The 23,137-nt window shown below is 43.9% G+C and overlaps 5 protein-coding genes across 5 annotated transcripts; 4 read left to right on the forward strand and 1 right to left on the reverse strand.

The window, feature by feature from the left end:
• Positions 1-75: 75 nt before the first annotated feature.
• CLUP02_15494 (uncharacterized protein) lies at positions 76-3,940 on the reverse strand (the record flags this gene model as incomplete). The annotated part of the gene is made up of 5 exons (XM_049294418.1): positions 76-765; positions 818-878; positions 940-2,333; positions 2,406-3,032; positions 3,092-3,940. The coding sequence occupies 5 exons, from the start codon at positions 3,938-3,940 to the stop codon at positions 76-78; spliced, it is 3,621 nt and encodes a 1,206-aa protein (XP_049151564.1).
• Positions 3,941-4,936: 996 nt separating this feature from the next.
• On the forward strand, positions 4,937-5,678 carry CLUP02_15495 (uncharacterized protein; the record flags this gene model as incomplete). Its single annotated transcript, XM_049294419.1, has 2 exons — positions 4,937-5,117; positions 5,200-5,678. The coding sequence occupies 2 exons, from the start codon at positions 4,937-4,939 to the stop codon at positions 5,676-5,678; spliced, it is 660 nt and encodes a 219-aa protein (XP_049151565.1).
• An 808-nt stretch (positions 5,679-6,486) lies between these two features.
• On the forward strand, positions 6,487-8,500 carry CLUP02_15496 (neutral amino acid transporter; the record flags this gene model as incomplete). Its single annotated transcript, XM_049294420.1, has 10 exons — positions 6,487-6,647; positions 6,724-6,854; positions 6,927-7,056; positions 7,120-7,317; positions 7,393-7,517; positions 7,581-7,716; positions 7,792-7,924; positions 7,982-8,052; positions 8,113-8,221; positions 8,300-8,500. The coding sequence occupies 10 exons, from the start codon at positions 6,487-6,489 to the stop codon at positions 8,498-8,500; spliced, it is 1,395 nt and encodes a 464-aa protein (XP_049151566.1).
• Positions 8,501-10,211: 1,711 nt separating this feature from the next.
• On the forward strand, positions 10,212-11,336 carry CLUP02_15497 (mutanase; the record flags this gene model as incomplete). Its single annotated transcript, XM_049294421.1, has 3 exons — positions 10,212-10,289; positions 10,351-10,985; positions 11,042-11,336. 3 exons carry the CDS (start codon positions 10,212-10,214, stop codon positions 11,334-11,336), a joined length of 1,008 nt encoding a protein of 335 aa, XP_049151567.1.
• A 7,377-nt stretch (positions 11,337-18,713) lies between these two features.
• On the forward strand, positions 18,714-20,270 carry CLUP02_15498 (uncharacterized protein; the record flags this gene model as incomplete). The annotated part of the gene is made up of 1 exon (XM_049294422.1): positions 18,714-20,270. The coding sequence occupies one exon, from the start codon at positions 18,714-18,716 to the stop codon at positions 20,268-20,270; it is 1,557 nt and encodes a 518-aa protein (XP_049151568.1).
• Positions 20,271-23,137: the final 2,867 nt, after the last annotated feature.

Raw genomic sequence — 23,137 nt, forward strand, 5'->3', positions numbered from 1 at the left:
GGCAGTGTCTTCGCAGTACCTTGTAATTGCCTCGGCCTGAGCACGGAGTTTACTCCCTAGATCTCAAATATATAGTCATACTGAAACGTACGCGGATAACCGCTCACAAACTGGTGACAGCCCTCTCAATAGTCTCGAGTCGTCAGCCTCAAGAAGGAGCAATAACGAGAAGCAAAGTGCCAGTGACGGGTCCTCGTTCTTTTCGCCGACGATCGGCTTGTCCTTCTCTCCCATAGCACGGAGACCAACTTGGAGCACCAAATGAGCCATCGTCCACTCGCAAGGGAACACTACGACATCTCCTTCACCCGATGGTGCTCCCTCGCAGGTGAGATTTGCAAAAAGCTGCTGGTGACGAACGAGTTGTAGCCCTGCCTTTGAGACGCTGCCGCAAATGGCGGATGGATCTCCGCCTGGTGTTGGCCAGAGGGTTGTGACGAGGGACATGCCGTGGTGGTAGTGTAGTGAGCCCCATGAGAGTAAAGTTTCTTGAAGAGCGTGATCCCATGTCTGTGGCGTTAAAGATGGAGTTGAAGGTGAAGAAGAAATTGAGGTTGTGATCTCTTTCCATCTCGCGAACCATGAGTCAAGACCTTGGCGGTAGGTTTCGCAAATATCTCGAAGGGGTTGAGTCTCGTGGATGACTGAAGTATTGAGCTCGCGGTCAAGGATTGTGCTGTGGATCTGCATCTTGAGGAGGGATACTTGGTATGAAGAGGTTGAGATCTCATCTTGGAGGCTGTTGCCGCTCTTTTCTACGAGCTCCTGTGACATAGTGTCAGATACAGATGGAATGAGGTGTATGTTGGAGACGTACGCGACGTAGATCGTCTCCGATGACAAGTAGACTTGGTCTGCTAAAGGCAATCGAAACATGGCTTCATGGGACAATTAGCCTCTCCCATCGTGAATCTTAGTACTCGGGTGAGATCAACATACCTCTCAAGAGTGTACAAAGTCCTAGTAAGCATGCAAAACAGACCATGGTCCTCGTCTTCCTCCATCGATGGCCGATGTGACAAGTCGAGAAAGAGGCGGATAGCGAAACCCAGATGTCGCCAGACATCTCCTGCGCTGGGTTGGAGGAGGGTGTATACGCAAATGAGGAGGGTTCGTTGGAGCAGACTGACGTTTTCAGTGCGGGAGGCGTGGGTGCAGGTGATTGGGAGAGAGCTGATAGCGTTTTGGAAGTGATGCTCTGCCAGGGCGGAAAGTGAGGGTGTGGATTTGCTACTGGTTTGGGCGCCGAGAGCGATTATGAGGTTGAAGAGAGGGGTATTGTGTGGACGTGGAGGAGCAGCGTTGGGGTGGTAATATGTGGTCAGGATGTTGTTGATGGTTTGGGGTTGGAAGATTGGGAGGAAGGTGTTTATTGAGCGGCTGAAGAGGTTGAAGATGGGAGCAGCTAGACATTCTGGCAAAGGTTGGAAGGAGATGAGGCTCTGAAACGAGAGAGTCGAAATTGTGTTTCTCATGGCAATGCGTACTGTCGATAATAGTTTGTAGCTTGCTTTATGTTGAAGTTGATCTCGCAGACAACTGAGAGAGGTCCAGGGGCCGAAGAAAACTGTGCTGAGAAGAGGAATAGATGGTGTGGCATCAGAGGGAGCCAACGCGCCCCGTTGGAGAGGCAGGAATAAGGGATTTCCGGTAGCTGATGGCTGATGTGTGTTGCTTGACGAACGTGAAGGTGATGGTATCTGCTTTGAAAGATCCTTCAGCTCCCCGATAAGAAGTTGCACACGTCGGAGTGGGATGTTTGCCTTCAGAATCGGGTCAAAGATGAAGCACTCTCGCGAGGTCCTCGCGCATTCCTTACAAGCAGGCAGTTGACGCTGACACTTTGTTCGTCTATCCCTACAAAAGCTGCAGGAGGGAATCGCGTCAAGAATGACGTCTAGCTCCTTTTCCAAGTCGCTGGCGTTGCTATCCCTAGTATCTCGCCCACGCTCAGCCCTAGTCTCGTTAGGTTCTGAAGAAGGCGAGGAAACCGTCTGTCCGCCGCCAGAAGGAAGCGAGAAGCAACTTTCGTTCGTGACAAAGTCTTGATCTATGAAGTCTGTCCACCACTGCTCGTCATTCAAAAAGTCTCTGTCAGCGGTTTCTGGTTCCGATGGAGGAGGCGTTGGTCTCTTTGGAGGCGGGAAGGAAATGTTTCGGTGGCGAATGCTGTGGATTCGTCGCTGAGTGACTAGACAGTCGAGTTCTTCGAGGACTTGCATGTCGTAGTGGCTTCCGTTGTGGCCGAGCGGATTGCGGAGGTTCGTTTCGATGAGTTCGTTGATGTAGCTTGCTGTGTCGGATAGAGGTGGCCATCTGCTTGAGAGGTTGGTCTATGATTCGAGTTATTGACTGCTTTGATATGAATCCCCATTTCGGTCTTTCTGGTATTGAGCTAGACTTACGAGAAGTACTGAGAGATTCTTCAATGAGGCGGTGGCAATGTCTGCGAGTGACGCACGCAGTAACTTTGTAGCATGGTTTCGAAGAGCGTAGAGCAAGAGCATGCCAGCTTGGAACATCCTGTTGCCGATTTCGAATACCATGACAAGACCGCCAGACTCGGCCGCCTTCGCATCCAGTGCTATCAGCTCGATAGCTGCGTTCACCACGGATACCAGAGATGTTTCGGAAACGGCGATGTTGCGGGAGCAAGGACGGTGTAGCATGATTTGGCATTGGAGACAACTAGCCACCAGCGATGAGTGCGCATTTCCGTGCGCAGAGACATCGTGAGAGAGATTTTGTGTCCTGACATCCATCTGCTGGACCCAGTCGTCATGGGACCCGAAATAACTAGGAACAGGGCGGTCGAAAAATTGGGTTGCCTGGATCTCGGATTTCATGATGCAGACTTGGAGGTCAAGGAGGAACTGCCGCTCTTTTGGGGTGCTGACTCGCTTTGAATCGGCCCTTTCTGCCAAGTCAGATACGTCGCCGAAGTCGTAGGGAAGCCTGGTTGTAATGTGCTCATCACTCAAGGCAACTGGACATCCTCCAGAGATGGACACGATTCTGTCGAGTTGGTAGACCTGTACGGGGTTGTGTGAGCAATAAGCTTGACCTAGACTTTTATTGATCGTGTACTTACGACCCAAAAGATGCGTCGGCGCTGCTCCGCGTGTGCTCTATCTCTAAAGATGCGTGGTTCTGGCTCTTGATGCAGTCCAAGGCTTACAGCCATGCGCATAGCATCTCCGGTAAGATACCATAGATTGGAAGTTTGAGATAGCAACAGCGCAAGTTGTATAAGCAATATCAGACACTGTAAAGCCGAGATGGAACATTCATGCAGCAAGTCGTCGACGTACTTCATGGCGTCCGCGTGTAGAGCCTCACTGAGAGCCGCGACTTTACGAAAGTCTTGGTTCTTTGAGTTGAGGGCACTGATTGCCATGGTCATCGAGATGACGAATCGAGAAAGGGCATCTTGAACACGGGAAAGCCCCGGTTTAGCGCTGTTGATGCATGTGTGGTTAAAGTGGTAGGCTAGCTCTGCCTCCGAGAAACAGGGGAATCGCGGGAGGATCTCTTCGGTGTAGTTTCTGAATAGCCGTTCCATCACGTTGAGAGGAACGTGTTGTGAGTTGAAGCTTGAGAACTGACTTGCGTATGCTTCGCCTGCTGTTCGGGGGTTGACTTCATGGTAGATTCCGCGAATTGGGATTTTAAGTGGTGGACGCTCAGAGGGATAGAAGAGTTTCGACTTATGTGGTAATATAGCTGAGCCTTGGAAGAGACTGAGAGAAAGGTTATTCGTGATTGAGATGGAGGCTACCTGAGCGGCGACATCGTGAGCGACGTCAGCTTCACGGACTTCATTGACGGAGCCATGGTCATCTGCATCTACCGAGGCGGATTTCAGTCGTTGCAACTCGGCTAAGCGATGTTCGAGGTGCTGAAGAAGACTATCAACAGAGTTTATTAGTTTCCACTTCATTATTCACAGATTCATACGACAACATAACATGCCTGCGAGGAATTTCGGCAGACTTTTGCCGGTTGATTGCGGTGCACTCAGCTCTGGCGGTAACGCATCTTAGACATCTTGGTGTACCTCTGTCGCACTGAATGGGACCATTAGTCAAGGGGCTAACAACCTAAGAAGACTTCACCATATTCATACCTTTTGCTTGAGTCGATGACATCTGGCGCAGGCTGGCGTGGATCTGTGCCTTTTGCTTCTCAGGTCGGAACCCATCTTCAGCCAGCCGCCACTGATCAAAGGATTTGACGATTGTCTACGACACTAACATACAACAAGACTGAATAAGCATCATGAAGTACCTTGGTCGCTGTTAATCCCAGGATCTGCTCCATACACAAGAGTTCAGTAACAGCTCAGTGTTTGTTCATGTCAAAAACGCCTGGGGATGAGGGGGTTAGTTGGTTGGCACATGATTGGCCGCTTCTCAACCCCACCAAGACTAGTAGATAAATCCGTCTCAGTCTCTCAGATGAGTCTGGGGTCACTTTCATACTGAATGCCATTGACATTTGGTGCATATCGTTTTATCTGGCTTAAATATCTCCATGTTTCGTGAGAATTTCGTTTGTATTGGTGAACTGATTCTCTTAATTTAATATGACTTCATCTGGGGTATGTTTTCGAAACTTACGTCGTAGAGCGCGTCCGCGGAAGGACGAAATATCAACTATATAGACAAATAATCGAGCCTGTCTAGAGACCCAGAGCATCCAAATTGTCTGCTGTGAAAGACCTTTAGACTCATAGCTTGATATCCAAAGACTTGTCGTTCACATTCGCTGTGTATGATGACGACACGTGAGTCTGCGACCACCTCAGATATAAGTACCCCGCTGCCGGTCCACCATAAGACGTCGATACCCATCATTCTATCATCTGCATGATCCTGAGATCTACTTTCTACGCTCAAACCTGGTTTAAAATTGCCTTAAGCCATTGACCAACGATATGCCGTCGCAAGCTGTCCAGCGCATCAGCATTCGCTGGTTGCCCGAGCCTGCCTATGAAGATACCGATACGATTGCACTCAACGTAGGAAGGTATTTCATAGACTTGCGATTTACCCAAGAAACTCAGACTGTCCAATGGAGCCGCGCGGGAGAGAGGATCACTTTGAAGACCGAACCCCGTACGTACTGTCATCATCTTCCTCGATGTCTCTCTGCTCGATAATCAAAGATCATTGTTTTGACGTATCAATCGAGCCACAGCAACATTCCGATGGACGCATATCATTGACTCTTTGAACCTGACCGTACCGGACGATGCCTATTTCGAGAAGCTGCCTAATGGGGATGACCTCGAAATCGGCACCACGCCTTGTCCTCACAGGAATGGTGTTCCAACCGACTACGAAGAAGTCTGGAGAGACGTTACGAAGCGTGGCACGAATAAAACACCTTCCTGGATAATTCAGAGCAAAGACGGAAGAACTTTCATTGGGAAGGTTGGGGTCATATATCTCTCCATCTGCAAGGCGTCGGCGACAGAATTTGCCGCGCGTCGGGAGGATTATGATTCCCAGCATGGAATTTGGAATTGCACATTTGAATCTGAGAATGATGGAAGCATGCCCAAAGCGTCCGCGGTGGTGACTATGGTAGACAACGAAGCGCAAAAGTCGGTAAATGGAGGTCTGGTCAGCATCGGTGGTGTTGTTTATGTATTTCGGGGTGTTAGTCAAGACTGAAGACGTATGCATCTACGTTCGACATTGAATCCACTGTCATACTTTCGTTCGAGCAAGTCAGATATTTCCTAAAACGAAGAGACATGGTGATTCCCGGCCGTGATGATCTCACATATCCAATCGCATTTGCTTTAGAGTCAAACGCGAAGGCAGTCTGATCAAGAAGTTGCTCAATCAGTGATTTCATGACAAATGATGCCAACCCCAAGTCTCTCCTGATGTCAAGACTAGCGAAGCAGGATGATCGGGAATTCGCTAGTGTCGGCTATTCGCGAAGTCCCACTTACCCACAACCATTATCTACAGTGGGATGGGGGGAGGGGGCTTTATCTCCATGGGGAACCCAAGTGATTCCCCCGCAGATAGGATCGGCGACATCCCCGTCTGTATACTGGAGCCTGTGATAACGCACTCCGCTGACGGCGGTCGAGATTGTCACCCGGCAGTGACAGTATGTCATTCAGATAGCGCTTGGCCGGACATGAGCATGGAAGTGGATCTTGAACGAGCAATCCTACAGGCTCAACAGAGTCTTGTATCTTGAATGTTACTTTGCTCTCTGAGATTGCTCCCCTCCGGTAGTTATCAGATATCTGGCGGTTATTTCGATATAAGATATTGTTGCTGGAGCTCCCTCGCTAAAAAGTTTTGGCTTCGAAAGTCCCTTTTATGTAGTCGATAACGTGATTGCACTTGGCAACAGCGACATAACACAAGACAATATTGATCTCGACTCAAGACTTCTGGTGCTGTGATACTCCCCGTTCTTTATTAGCCCAGTGACAATAGCCACGGAAAATCACCAGCGATGCCACCGTACACAAGAACATCTTTGGAGGGCTCATCCGAGAAAATGGAGCCGGCGACGAACGGCGATGCATTCCCCGAACGAAACACCAAAACGGAGTGCATTGACATTGATGATAACCGTGAGGTCTTCCATGAGGAGGAATACAGGGCATTAGGTTGGTAGGTCATGTTATGATTAGAGTCGGAATTTCACTTTCGCCAGGGTACAGGTCACTGACACTGTGCATCATCTCAGGAAACGCACTGGCATCATCTTGATGAAGCTATGCTTTGCCACTGGTGTATTGACAATTCCATCTGCCTTCAGCTCAGTTGGGTACGGCCCGGGAATTGCCCTGCTCGTGGGTTGGGGAACACTGGCAACTTGTATGCCTTCATTTCAACATTGTCCCCAACTCTCGTCTCTTGCATCATCTTACTAATCGTACGTGCCGGAAGACTATGCGTACATCATGTACGTCTTTAGGATGAGATACGCTGGAGTTCACAGCATTGCTGATGCTGCAGCGCTGATGGGCGGACCTATTGCCCGAGAGATTGCTGGTGGTCTCTTCCTGCTGACTTGGATGTAAGACACGAGAAATTCTGATGAGCAACCGATTGTTTCTCTATAATACTGACACTCAAAAAGTCTCGCATCCGGTTCTGGCTTCATTGGTTTGGCGGAAGGGTTCAAGACACTTTCGAACCGCCACGTCTGCAACATTGCGTGGACCCTCATCGCGGCCACATGCACCGCAATCGTGTCTAGCATTCCCACTTTGGGGAGATTGTCAATCCTAGCTTGGATAGGATTTGCTTCCATTTTTACGGCTGTCTTCATTTTCGTGTGAGTTTACCAACTCTTCTCAATATTCACCAACTTGGGGCATTATAGAATCGCTGACAAAATTCCGCATAAAAGGGTTGGTGTGACCCAAGTCGATCGGCCTGCGGCAGCGCCACAAACCGGACCATACGACATGGAAGTACACGCCGTAGGGGTCCCTGGGTTCGTCCCAGGAGTTGTCGCTGCCGTCAACCTGTTTAGTAAGTTGTGCTCCACTGATGCATTGAGTTGACATCTGGAATGAGAGACTAATAGCTGTGAAGCTGGTTATGGATCTACACCAACCTTCATGCCCGTGATTGCGGAGATGAGAAGCCCACGATCTTTCACCAAATCTCTGTTCTCGTCTCAAGTGTTTCTAGCCTCATGTTATGTAGCATTTGGTACGGTCGTCTACATGTTAGTGAATCAGATAGCTCGGGGATACAGTGTTGCGAATCAATGAAGAACTTGACTGACGTATCAATCGTACAGGTATTGTGGAAAGTACGTTGCGAGTCCGTCTCTGGGCTCCGCTGGCGGGACATTAGAAAAGATAGCGTATGGTGTTTCGATTCCTGGATTCATTATGACAACGACTCTTTGGGTTCATCTAGCAGCCAAATCCGTAGGAGAATAATTTCATCCGATCAGCGAGTGTAACTACTGACAAGTCTTATACTAGCTTCTTGTACGCATTCTTCGCAACTCTGTACATCTACAAAGCAAGACCGTCATTCATTGGGTGACTTGGCTGTAAGTTCCGATCGCTTTTGCAGGACAGACGTTCGTCACACTGACATCAGCAATCTGCAGTGGCTCAACGATGGGTATCAGCGCGTTGGCTTTTATCATCGCTGAAGCGGTCCCGTTCTTTAGCTATCTAGTCGGGCTCATTGGTTCTATTTGCTGCATGCCTACTTGTGTAAGTGCAAGCCAATCTACCAGACTTTAGGGCGAGTCTCGATGTGACTGTTCACTGACGAATCGTGCCACATGACAGCTGATCATCCCAGCATTCATGGGCCTCTACATGGACTGGGAGAAAAGATCTTCTAGTAAAGTCAAGTTATCTCTCTGTGCCCTGCACATCTTTACGATAGTCCTGGGATCATTCATGACCGTTGTGGGCACTTATACAACAATCCAAAGCATCATCGATGCGTACAAGGATGGAAGGGTAGGATCAGCTTTTACTTGCTAAAATGATGGGCGAGGGCGACGACGACGAGAATTAGATATGGTGGCCGTCAATTGCCCTACAATAAGATTGGGATGGCTTGACAACCAGTCTGAAAGGATTCTGCCCAAGACTATCAGTCTCAACAACATTTGACGGAGACCCAATTGAAGTGCATCAGGTGAGGACATCCCGCAATAGATCCAGCCTCAAACATAATTCGACATCAATAAATGGGGATTTGTCTAGAGAGACATCCACTCATAAGAAGTGAAGGACTTGGAAATAAGATTGATGTATCATGATATGAAAATTCATTCACTAAGTGTGCAATCACCCTGAACATTGTAGGAATGGTTCTCAACTTTGAATCAAGTCCCGGACTCCCCAGACCGACTTTCCCAAGACAACCGCCGCGGACTTTTTGCCCAACGGTCTGGTTGAATTTGCTGATAGGGGATATTGCGCAAGACGCCTCAGCCTTCTTCCGCTATTGGACATGTCTTGATAGGTGCAAAAATGCCCCTGCGGTCGTGTGGTCCCGAGCCTAGCGAAAATTTGCGTTTGACATTCCACGATGTTAATTTGCAACCAACAGACAACCAAATCGCCTGCCCTGCCCCTCCACAATACTGAGTCATTGCAATCCTTGTGTGCAGTTATCGGCCCCCAAAGTGAAAGCCTGTCACGTAAATGATCTCTGTATTTCCGGCCGATAGCTTTTCTTCACTTAGAGCTTCCTACTGCAAGGGCTCATGCGGTAAGACGGCGTCGATAGATGGTCCTCTGCTCAAGATGAGTCTAGCCCAGAATATTCAACTGAGATGTTGCATTGCCGCCTAAATTCTCAAGCATATCTGGTCCTCTATTCGCTCGCGAGAAATTTGTCTCATGGGATTCACCAAACAGGCAAGAGCCAAGCCCTCGGAGTCCTCCGCAATTAGGGTCCAACGTTCCAACGGCATATCGACAGGCGGCATCCGGCCAAGACATACCGCATTAGGAAAACGCCTCCTCTTCGCTTATGAAGGCCCGCTATAGCATAAATCAGCCTTGGTATTGATTACACTGTGATTGACGGTGCTTGTGATCCCTGCCTGTTCGGATAGAAGGTCAAACGGATGTCGGCTGACAATGAGATGCCCAGCGAGAGCCGAGAAAGCTCACCACTTTACATCAATACAGGTCTCCAAAAGCGAATCAACTTTTGGAGTTATGCAGTCAGTGTAATTTGCAAGTTGAGAGCTGTTCAATATCTCGATCTAAGCTAACGTTCCTCGGCAGGCTACGGGAGTTTAACCAAAGTCCTTATGGCTCTGGATATCATATTTCCATGACAGGGCCTTGAAATATTTTCTTACCACATTCTCAAGAACGACACTGTGCCTCTAAGATGCACTGCATTATGGGTCAGCTGCTGGTGTTGCGAGAAATTAATCGTGCTGTGCCTCAGCTTCGTTGAGTCGAAGCCTGGTGGCCCTCGTCCGAGCCACTACGCCCCACGGAAGATGAGCATTCTGAATTGTGTTCGTCTCTGACACGACTGGGCCCCTTTCTCAGAGATTTTTTCATTCAGAGATAGAAGAGGGTGAAGGAAGCCTGGCCGTCGATATGGAGCAAAACTGCTATATAAATGCTAGTAAGGCTTTCACGTACCTGATGCAATTCTCCAGCAAGTTTTGCCTCTAGATTCATTCTTTTAAACTTTCGGCATTTTGCACTGTAAATTGAGGTTATGAAACTCAACGCCCTTCTTTTAGCCGTTGCTGGCGCAGTCCGCGTCCAGAGTGCTGCAGTTTTCGCACATTTCATGGTCAGTTCACAGAATGAAATGCTATTCCCTGGCCGATGGGCATCTACTTACACTCTGCCAGGTGGGAAACACGGCCGATTACACAGAAAGTACCTGGCGTACGGACATTAGACTCGCCAAAGAAGCTCATATTGACGCCTTCGCCCTCAATATGGCCCATGGAGAGCCCATGAACGAGGTTTCTCTTGAGCGCGCTTTCAATGTCGCCAAAGACGAAGGATTCAAGCTTCTATTCTCTTTCGACTACGCAGGGAGAGGTCCTTGGCCGAAGGAGACCGTCATCAGCTATCTGAAGAAGTACACATCGAAAGCCGAGTACTTCAAGCACAGTGATGGAAGGCCTTTGGTTTCTACCTTCGAGGGCCCTGGCAATGCGAAAGACTGGATCGACATCAAAAGCCAAGTCAGCTGCTTCTTCATTCCTGACTGGTCGTCTGAAGGAGCAAGGCCAGCGCTGGCCCTTGGAAACAACGTCGCGGACGGCCTCTTCAACTGGGCTGCTTGGCCCTGGGGTCCTCGAGATATGGACACTTATGTCGACGCCTCGTACTTTCAATACTTGGACAAGAGGCCGTATATGATGCCTGTTTCGCCGTGGTTCTACACCAATATGCCCGGTTACAACAAGAACTGGATGTGGCGAGGTGACGACATATGGCATGATCGGTGGATTCAGGTCATTTACAACCAGCCTGAGTAAGTACCAGCTTGAGAGTGTTTCAAGGATGACATTGTACTAATATACATTCCAGATATGTCCAAATCATCTCTTGGAACGACTATGGTGAATCTCATCACATTGGTCCTCTTTACAGCCACGCCATGGAGGCGTTCACGGTTGGGAAAGCGCCATACAACTATGCCAACAACAGACCTCACGATGGCTGGGGTCAGACTCTACCGTTCTGGATCGACTACTACAAGACTGGCAAAGCTACTGTATCTCAAGAGAGTCTCGTTGTCTGGTACCGTACAAGCCCATCCAGCGCCTGCTCTGACGGTGGCACCGTCGGTGTCAGGCCTCGCCGGTCAGGCCTCGTCGGTTAAGGGATAGCTTAGGGGGGTATAAAAAGGGGGACTAAGTAACAAAGGAGCAGCTTAGGTATATATAGAGCGCTAGTAATACACCTCGAGGGAAGGGCAGATTTTAATAATTCCTCTTTTAGACCCTAATAGTAGTTAGCCTCTATAAGCTTCTTCCTTATATCGTATACTTATTAATAATCTAAAATCTCTACTTACGAAGGGGACTAGGCCAGAAGCTTAAAATACTAGTAAGAACGAGACGTAATAAGAGAGCGTAGTTAGCGCTACGATAATAAAAAAAAGACAACTCTTTTTTATCGGACCCCCTAGAGTCGCCTCCTCCCTAATAAACGATATAAAAACGAAGTATAGTAGAACTATTAACGTAGTAGTAATATAAAAGGACCGTATCGCTAGGAATATTAACGAATTTTAAATAAAATAGCGAACCTCTTACCCTTACTTATTAATACTTAAACTAAATAATAAGCAATAGGCTAGTAGAATTATAGGAATAAGAACGATAATTAGAGGAAAAAATCCTTATCGTAACGTATAAAGAGCGCCTATATAAAAGACGAGTAGATTTAAAACGCCTACGGAGCTCTTTAAATAGCCCGGCCCCCGCGCTAAGGGTTATAGTCTTAGTTATAATAGCCTCGGACGTTAGCTTTAATATAAACGGAAACGTAAACCCCCGGACTAAGGATAGTTCGATAGGTAAAGCCGTACTTAAAGCGCCGCTCGAGCGACGATAAAGCGATAAGTTCGTACTACTTAAGCCCCTATTTACTAGCTCCCTCCCGACTTAAGTAAGTACTGTAAGCGGAACGTCTACGTTTAGACCGCTATCCCTCCCTAACTTATTATATACTAATAAATCGGTACGGGATCTATAAAGCTTCCTTTTTAACTATTACTATCGCTTCGACCTATAGGCTTAATAAATAAGAATAGATTACGATAAAGTAGTATATATAATTAGCTACCTAAGTAGCGGCGTAAAAACCTCCTAAATATACTATATCTTTAACTACTAAAGGACCCCCGGTTTTATAATAAACTAGGTTATATAGGAGGAACTAAAGACCTTCTTATAAAATAACCTATCCGATCCCGCTAACTAAGGAATAGTAGCGAGTATATAATTAAATAGCGCTTCGTAAAGCTAGAAGGAGAAAGTCGACGAGTTCGTTAGCCGTATTAATAAGCTCGAGATAGAATTAAAATATGTCCCGATAGAGAAATAGAGGATCTCTATATTAATAAGTAAGCTATAGCCCGAACTATGCCTCGTAATAATATTATAAATAGAACTTCTGCGGACTCGCTTATAGTTAATATCGCTAATAAAATATATTAAATAATCCTCGCTATTAATAAGGAGCTTATAAACGTCCCCTAGGTAATATTCTAACTTAAACTCGAACGAGCTAGCGGGAAGATACCGGGGCGCTAATAAGTCGAATACGTAAGGAATACGCCGTAACTCGCTTAATAAGGATACTACGTATTATAATTATAAAGAGACTAGCTATATTATAAGGGATTACCCGCGACCGCGGGAGTAGTATTAGTAATACTATAACTATAGTAAAACCGGGTACCTTATTAATAGCTACCCGAGCGTTATATACTATAAATATAATTAAAAGGGGCATAAGGCCGCTAGTTATTAATTAGACCTTACCCTAGCTAAGTAGTGCGGACTAGTAACGAGCTCGAATACTATCTTAGTAAGAAGAGTAGCTAGCGATTAATAAGAGCGGCGCTTAGATATCCTAACCTATATATACCTAAACTGCGTATAAGAAAAGCTAAGCGCCCTTATTAATTCGGGAGTAAAAAGGAACGTAGTTAGTATCGGGCTACTTAATAATTTTAATACTAATTTATAAATTTACCTATCGCCGTAGCTAGTAAACGTCGAGGGTAAATAAATAGAAACGCTAAGAAGCTACTACTTATAGCTTCGAATTACTAATAGCAACTACGTAACGGAGATATAGCTATATTACTTCGTAATAGCTAATATTGCGGTACCTATACTTATCCTCGGTTTCTTTTAGCTAGAGGATATTAACCTGCTAATTAGTTAGAAATAAAAAAAGTAGCGGTATTTAATTTACGAACGATATATCCGCTTAGACGCCCTAAAAAAGGGGCTACTAAACGACTTAGTTTTAGTAATACTTATATATATCGTAATTAACCTAGTTATAAATAGCGACGTAGTACCGGCGAGCGTAGCCGAGGACTAGAAGCTACGTTATTAGGACTTTAACGACTTATTTTTAAAAAAGAAAGCTATTTCGTTACTAAATAGAGCACTATACGACTACCGTATTAAGCTAGACGACGCGGCGCTTATTCCCTAGGGACCTATTTACTTACTATCGAACTATAAGCTCGAGATCCTGCGTAACTATTTAATAAAAGCAGAGGCTAGGGGCTAGATACGCCCCTTTATAAGCCCGGTAGGAGTACTTATCCTTTTTATATTTAAGAAAGGAGGAGAGCTACGACTTTGCGTCGATTATAAAGCGATTAATAAGATTATATAAAAAGATAGAACGCCGCTACCGCTAATTAAAAAGATATTAAATAGACTATTTAATACCTCCGTCTTTACGAAGCTAGACCTTAAGAACGCATACTACTATATATATATAACCGAGGGCGATAAGTAGAAGACGGCTTTTCGTACTAAATACGGGTAGTTTAAGTACTTAGTTATACTTTTTGGGCTAATTAACGCGCCCGCGACTTTTTAGGTATATATTAATAACGTTCTAAGCGGCTTAGTCGATACTATCTATATCGTATACTTAGACAATATCCTAATATATAGTAACGACTACGTAGCATATAAAGAGTACGTACGTAGCGTGCTATAGAGACTATAATAATAGAACCTATATCTAAACGGCAGTAAATACGAGTTTTATATATTACGTATAGGATTCCTAAGGTACATTATATCTAACGAAGGTATAGAAATAGAACCCGCGCGCACCGAAGCTATAGTAAATTAGCTACTTCCGAAGAGTATTAAAGATATATAGACGTTCCTTAGATTTACGGGGTTCTACTACAGATTTATTAGTAACTATACTAAAATAACGGTACCTCTAATAAACTTGCTAAGGAAGGTAAAACCGGGATAATTAGAGCTATTAATACTAGCCGTAGAGTTGTTTAAAAAGCTATTAGTAGTATTTACTAACGCGCTAATACTACGATATTTTAACCTTACCTTACCTATACGGTTATAAATAGACGCTTTGGCTCGAGCTATTAGCTTAGTAATTACGTAATTATTTAAGGGTAATTAGTACTTAATTGCTTATAGGTCGAGGAAATTAACGGATACGGAGAGCTATTATAATATAAGAGACGCGGAGCTACTAGCTATCGTAAACGTATTAAAGAACTAGCGATACTACCTCGCTTATAGCTAAGATTAGGTCGTAGTATTTATAGATTATTTTAACCTATAGTTCTTAAATATAAAAAAGAGATTAAACGGGAGATAGCTATACTAGCTAGACGAACTTATAGCGTTTAATATCGAGATTAGGTTTAAACCGGGTATAAAAAACCTAGCGAATAGATTATTACGAAGACCTAACTATAGTAAAGGTAGTAACGATAGCGGAGCGGAGGAGCTACTATTAAAGATAAGAGAAGACCTTTATAACGTTAGAAATATATAAGAGCCCCTTAGAGTCGTAGTAATAAGGTATACGAGGACGAGCCGCGGGAGCGGCTCCTAAGTAAAAGGAATAGTAAGTATTTTAGAAGTAGAACTAGTAATAGTACGGAGAAATAAGTAAAGGAGGTTAGGAGCTCTAGCTTAAGAGAACTTTAAAGAGTACTTCGAGAGGCGTAACGGGGCTACGAGCTTAGGGTATTAAAGTTATAGTATAGTACTTAGAGAGCTATTTAAGCTTATTACTAAAACTATAGATCGTAAGCTACTTATTCTATAGGACTCTAACGTAATAAGAGTACTTAAAATAGTATTCGGCGAGGAGGGGTTATTAATAATAGGTCGACTACGGGCCGCTTAATAAGAGGACGCTTTTATAAGGGATAGGTAGTAAACTAAGAGGAACTAACGGCTTTGTTTAGTTAAGAAGAAGTAACGATAGAGCTAAGTATATAACTTTAGAGGGCTACTATATTACGGCGGCCGCGCTTACGTACTGCTATATAAGGGGCTAAGGAGGGAGGTTATCGAAGTATATTACGATATGCCCACGGCGGGATATTATAATATAAAGCGGATAATAGCGCTACTAAAACGCTACTATTACTAAGATGGAGTAAGTAGGGATATAAAAAGTTATATTAATACTTATATAGTATACTAGCGGATAAAGCCTCGTTATTATAAGCCGTATAGCTTATTACGCCCCCTACCTACCCTAGTTAGGCTATAGTAAGAGATATCGCTAGACTTTATTACGGGCTTACCCGTATCGACTATACTAATCGGGAGGCGCCCTTATAACGTAGTACTCGTCGTAATAGACCGATTTACGAAGTATAGCGTCTATATTACTACGAGGACGACCCTTATAGCTTAGGGATTCGTAGACCTCTTATTTACGAAGATCTTTACTAAGTTTAGAATACCTAAAGGGATCGTCTCTAATAGGGGGTCGTTATTTATAAGTAAGTTTTAAACTTATTTTTACTACTTTTTAGTAATAAAGAGGCGTCTTAGTACCGCGTTCTACCTATAAACGGACGGTTAAATAAAACGGTAGAACTAATACTTAGAGTAGTACCTTTACTACTTTTATACCTAGGACTAATCGGATTAAGTATAGTATCTTTACTTAGCTAAGTTTATATATAATAATACTTAGTACTTAGTAATCCGTAAAGCGCTTACTAAGGCCCTACTTAGGTTCCTACTTACGTACCCTATATCGATCTTAACGGGGACTCGAGATAGTATATAGAATATCTTAGCTAAGGAGCGTACGGCCTAACTACGAGCTAACTAAGAAGCTTTACGACCCCTTATATAAAAAGCACGCGAGACGTATAAGTAATAAGCTAATAAAGCTAAGATAGATATGTTATATAAAGTGGGCGACTGGGTATTACTATTAAAAAAAAATATTAAGAAGTAGCGTCCTAGCTAGAAGTTAGTTAATAAGTATCTAGGCCTATTCGAAGTTAAATTAATAGTCGGAATAGCGGGGGTCGCTTACTAACTAAACGTGCCGACGTAGTATAGAATATACGATATGTTTTATATATCCTTACTCGAGCCGTATTAATACCGCGAGGAAGCCCCTCGGAAGCCCTTACTTATCGGGGATATAAATAGGGAGCTACTTTACGAAATAGAAAATATTATATAATACAGAGGGCCGAAGAGGAGGCGATAATACCTAATCCGGTAGAAGGGATATAGTAGCGACGAAAATACGTAAGAGCTAGCTAGGTATATCGAAGACGTAGCGTTAATTAGTATATATAAAGAACGAGTTTTAATTAGGTAGCGCGCCCTAGCTCTTAAGGAGCCTAATAACGTAGCAAACTAGTTATTAATAATAAAAAAAAGGGGCTATGTAGTTATAACTAAGTAGCGCAAACGCGCTAATTACTAACTATTTCCTTAATTTTTACGACGCGCAAAAGGACTACCCTTATCCGTAAAAGGACTACCCTTATGCGTAAAAGGGCCGCCCTAGTTATTATCCTAGGGGTCGTTATAAAAGAAATAATCTCCTTATTATTAGCGAATCTATAAATAATTAGTTACGAATACGGAGCGTAGGCGGGGCGACTATATATTAGTTAGAATATTATTAGAGCGGCGTACTTCGTTATAAATAGTACGAAGTAGCGTAATTATAGCGTCGTTATAGGATAAAGACGTAGCGCGGGAGGAGCTCGTAGCTATTTTATTATTGTTACTATTGATAACGGGGGTCGAGCGGGCCTTTTTACCGGCGCGCTTAAGCGCCCTCTACGTATTATTAATAGCGATTCGGTAAGTTTACTAGAGCTATAGAGTAATATTAGTAACCTGAGTAATAGTGATAATAGAGCGATAACGGAGCGATAAACCTTTAAATTATAGACGTTATTATTAGAAGCGAGTGCGGTACTCTAAAGGGTTCGTATTATAAATTCTGCGGACTTAGGGACCTAAGACGCTATTAGTATAATACTTAAGAGAAGCGACGGAATAGTAATAGTACTAAGCGCTTACCGTATTTTTATAAAAATAGTTCTGCGCAGTATACTTAATATAACGCATACTAAATCCTAGAGAAGTATTAAATAAAAGAGCGAACTAGGGGCTATAAATTACTAACCTAGCTAATTATAGTACTCGGCTTTCGGATCGAGCGCTTTATACGTAATATAAGCGGGGTAGGGGAGCGGGCGCACCTAGCCGACCCCGATCTTCTTAGCGTTCGCTTTTTTCTTCTTTTTAATAGGAGTTTATAATAGTTAGTATAAATAGTATATAAGTAGCGATATACGTACGAGGTTAGGGCGAGTAAAGAGGATATTGGGCTTTTTAGGTAAACTACTACTGCGGCTATTACTAAGCGCACCTATAGCGCTAATAACCGTTCTATTATTAATAATAGCGACGCTACGATTAGGGGCTATAGTTATATTAAAACGAGTTAGTAACGACTACGGAACGACTTTAAAAAAGACTTACTTAGGCGCGGGGAGTATATAAAAATAGGGATCTAGGAGATATTCGTTAGTTATAATATTTATATAACGAGGGAGTAGCGCAGACGCTAATAAAAACAAGAGACTATATATAAAAAGGATAACTACGGATAAAAAAAAAAAAAAAAAAGGAATTCGGAATTATAATAGCTTAGAAAGGGGTTAATATCGGCAAATAAAAGTGGGGCAACGACCGCCCAAGCACTAGTAGTCGTAAGGACGGCCTATAGGTAGGAGCGACCTAGGTATAGAATTATAGGGCTATTATCCGGAGTAAGGGGTCTATACTTAGGCCGACGGGCGCCGCCTATACCTACCCTTATACCGCATATTTACGGACTTCTTAAGTAAAAGATTAATATAGCGTATATAAACTATAAGCGGGCTTTAGGACGAAGCCTAGGGGAGGGAGCACCCTATTAGGCCTCGCTAGTTAGGCCTCGTTAATTAAAAAATAGCTTAGGGGGGTATAAAGAGGGGGACTAAGTAATAAAGGAGTAGCTTAGGTATATATAGAGCGCTAGTAGTATACCTCGAGGGAAGGGTAGATTTTAGTAATTCCTCTTTTAGACCCTAATAGCAGTTGGCCTCTGTGAGCTTCTTCCCTGTGTCGTATACCTATTAACAGTCGGCAATATAGCAAGCCAACTTCAAATCGAATTCCCTCCACAGCTTATCATGTTGGATAAGATATTTTTTTCCGCAGTACTCGGGTCGGCAGCTGAGGTCATAGTCACAGTTGGTGGCAAGACTTTTACCCCGACATGGTCTTCGATTCCCGATGGAGGTGTTGGCGTCTATCATGGCAGCGTGGTCCTCCTTAGTGAGACCGGCGATGTGAACGTCCAGCTCTCCAGACCTGGGAGACTTCTAGCGAGGGTTGACGGACCTGCCTTCAGCTCTGCGAGCTGCGACAATGGGCGTACGAATTGGAACCCGTGGGTTGGCAGTGCCGTCGTTGCCGGCTCCGTCTCCGTGACGATGCCAAACTCGAGACAGAACCAAGGCTGCATCAAGGGAACTGGAGCCAAGGGCTTCAGGGAGCTATGCGAGTTCAATTGCAAGTACAACTATTGCCCCGTGTCGTCCTGCTTGTGCCAGGCTGTGGGAGTGCCCAATACAAAGCCGCCAGCGCTCGAGAAAGACGGATTCCCCGCCAAGGGGAAGAGCGAGAATTACTCCGGACTCTGCTCGAATGCCTGCAACCTGGGATTCTGTCCAGAAGAGTTTTGTTCTGAGACGCCTCAGACGACTATCGTACCGACCGTCTCCGAGTTTCTTCCACCTGCCTGTAGGGCAGGCACCTCTCTAGTAGGCTATGAACGCTTCGAGGGGCTTTGTTCCTACGCCTGCAACTTTGGCTTCTGTCCTCTGCATATCTGCCGGTGTACTTCAGAGGGAGGCCTGATAGAGCCACCAGCACAGGTACCCGGTGCAACTGGAAAACCTGTTGGGGATTACAATGATGAGAAGCTGTGCGAGTTTGCCTGCTCTCGTACCTGGTGTCCCGAGGTTTGCAAGTCAAACGACGACGAAGAAACGGAACCGCCCATCGAACCCAATGATACCTGCCAAGCGAGCGATAAAACCTATAGCGACCTCGATCTTGATCGAACTGGCGAGTACATGCGCTGGTTGTTGATGGACCCTGAGAATGCAGCAGCGACGGGCAGACAGTACATCACCATCGTCAACCTCACGCCGCACCCTTTCAAACTCACTTCAACACATAGCTACCAGATGGACGAGTTCAACTGGGGCGATATTCCTCCTGGCAGGGCGCGTCAGAACGTCGCACACTATACTGAAGACATTGAAGCCAACAATGTCGATGACAACGGAGAAGCATACTACGACATCGGGAACACTGGCAAAAAGTTTGTCGTACGTGCCACAACTCATATACCTGATGCCTATCCCAGGCGCGTCGTTTTCGACCTGAGCGGGATGGGCAAGGGCCAGCGCGAGTACAGGGTGCCGGGGCAGGAGGTTCCTGTGACACTTGTCATCACGGGAAGTGATTCCTTCGGGTTCATCACTTCACTTTCACATGGACCGGGAAACTGGATGAACGCTATCAAGGATACGATCCGTGATCGGAGGGTGGTTGATTTGGTGATGCCAGGCACCCACGATTCGGGCATGAGTAAGATAACAGATGCTCTCCTGTCAGGATGTCGGATTAGAAGTCCAATTCGACCGCGGCATACAGCCGACTGCGCAGGGGCCAATTAGGGGCCCTATTTACGATTATCATAGCCAGCCCAACCTATGGTTAGAACCTCCTTTTTATACCTACTACGTAGATATTTATATAGTTTAATTAATCTCTTTATTAACTACGGTTTAAACTAACTACTTTATAATAAGAATATTAACACTAATTAGGAATTAAATTTTATTATTGTAAATTAATAAGGTATCTCGCTATATAAAAGAGACGACTTCTTAATACTATACGGGATAAGAAATTCGTACTAATTAACCTTACGGAAATAAATAAAAAAGGAGGCGATTCTTAAATACCGTACGGAATTAAGTAATTATAGCCCTTTATTACTTATAAAAAGTCGACGTTTATTATATTAAAATACGTTAATTAACGGAACTACTTAAGTAACTAGCCTTTTACCGTTACCCCGAGTAGCTTTTTTACTAAACGACTTTTTTATAGCCGGCCCGCGATTAGAAATTAACTAATTAAATTAATAAAAAGAAATACTTACGTAACGACTATTTACTTAATTAATTAGCGTAACGAACGAGCTTAATAATATAATATAAAAGAGCACCGCGCGATTAAAAAAGGGGATTTTTAAATATAAATATTCTTATTTAGTAGCGAAAGTAACCCTATAGGAGTTATTAAGCTAAAAGATCTATAGTATATAAAAAAGTTTATTATTATAAGGATTTTATAAGTACGACCTTAAGCCCGCGATTTAAATAACCTTTTTATAGCTCCTTTAACTACTCCCAGGGTATTATTTAAGAATATAATATAAGGGACGGTTTAATAAAAAAAGAGGGGATTTAGAGGTCTTAATAATATCGAGTTAAGAGTATTCTAGATTTTAAAAATTAACTTAAAAAAAAAGTAGCTACCCTAAAGTAGTCTTACGACCTCTTATTAGAGTTATTATTAGCTTAAAAAAAGGCCAAAAAGACGAGGATCTAAGGGAAAAAAAAAAATTCTTTTAGAGGGCTACTAAAAAGCTTTTTTTTATATTAGCTCTTAGTACAAGATTATTAATTTTAAAAAATTAACTAAGTAATAAAAAGGATTATTAATAAGTAATAATTACCTAACCGTAATTAAGCTATAAAAAAGACTATTTAAAAAATATAAAATAGGGTACCGAGAGGCCGTAAAAAATAAGATTTTTAAAGTATTTAACCTTACTACGTACGAGTAATAAGTAAGTATTTTTAGTAAGTTTTTAAAATCTACGATTTTATAAAAAAGAGGGCTTAACTTCGTTAACCGTACTTAACGGCTTATATAGTTTTTAATAACCTATATAGCTCTTTTACGAGCCGCTTAGCGTCTATTTTTAACTATTTTTATAAAATACTATCCTAAAAGAGGTAGGTTAAAAAAAGAAGCTATTTAGAGATTATAAAGAGCATAAGGCTTAAGAGGCTAGAAGTATATAGGATAGCGGAAATTAATAATTAATAAAAATCCCGAGACTAATTATTATATCTTTTTATAATAATATAAACGTTTACTATTACTATTATAAAAAGGAACTACTAAAACCTATTTTTTTATATTAAATAAAAAGGAGGATCTTAGTAAGTATAATAGCTAGTGTTCTAAAAGGGTAGTAATAATTACTAAAAATAATAAAAACGAGAGTAGTAGCGAGATAGCGAGAGGAAGCGGGAATCTCCTAGACCTTAATAAATTCGTTAAGTAGCGAAAGTACGGATTTATTATAACCGGCGCGCGGATTAAATATATCCTTATTAAAATTAAATACGTTAGTAATTACTAATACGGGTATAAGCTAGAGTACGACCCTTAGCGAGTTAGGGTAAGGAAGAAGAGGACGAAACCCGATCTTAAATAGAATCCTAATTTTTTATAAATAAGTAAATATTAACCCGGACTATTAGGGAACGTAAATATATAGAATTATAGATTAGCTTAACGGTGAGTAAATTAACGTAGTATTAATCTATTTAACTAAGGTCTATAAAAAAAGGGGCTATAGGGGTAACCCCTATTTTATAAGGGCGAGGATATTCTGCCAGCAGCTCCCGATATCCTGCCCCCAAGTGTGGCTGCGACCGCCCCTGCCTCCGACCACGGAGCCCAGCTGCCCATACCCACCCACTTACCTACCCACTTACCTACCTACCTACCTACCTACCCACCCACCTACAACCACCACTTCGTCGACCTCGCCGTCGCTACCGCTACCGCTACCGCTACCGCTAATTAAAGCTATTCCCAACGTCAATATACCGCAAGAAGAGAATAATCGCAAAGTAGACGATCCCTTCGTCTACCAGCATACCGTCGATTACGACGAATACGGTCACGTAGAGTACGACTACCCACTTTACGGCTAGCGCTCTAGCCTACCCAAGGCCAGAGCAGTACTTAACGAGGCTACCCACGAGGCTAGCTTTACGGTCGCGATTAAAAGCAACAACGCCTCGCAGAGTTAACCCGCCCAAATAAGCGTCACAAATCCTTAACCTCGTTTACAGACTACCGCTGGCAGGCCGCTGCTAGCTTTTCGAGCGAGTCAATTGGGCAGCTAGGTAGCTGCCCAGCTGGGCAATTAGGCCAATTCGACGGAATCGTCGACTTGGGCTAACGCGTCGATTGCCGTACTTTTTACCAAAATAATTTAAGTCAATTGACGGCCTCTGATTGGCCAACCTACTCGAATGCTGACTACGCAGAGCCCAGCTTACGTGTGTACCCGAGACCGGCGGTCGTGTAGCGGCTGTAGCCACACTTGGGGGCAGGATATCGGGAGCTGCTGGCAGAATATCCTCGCCCTTTTATAAGATCGTAAACGACCTTAGCTATTAACTAAATAAATAGTTCGCGAGCGTAAGCTTAAAAATTATAAAAGTAGTTA

Source organism: Colletotrichum lupini, chromosome 8 (genome assembly GCF_023278565.1).
Source record: "Colletotrichum lupini chromosome 8, complete sequence".
NCBI classification, from domain to species: Eukaryota; Fungi; Ascomycota; class Sordariomycetes; order Glomerellales; family Glomerellaceae; genus Colletotrichum; species Colletotrichum lupini.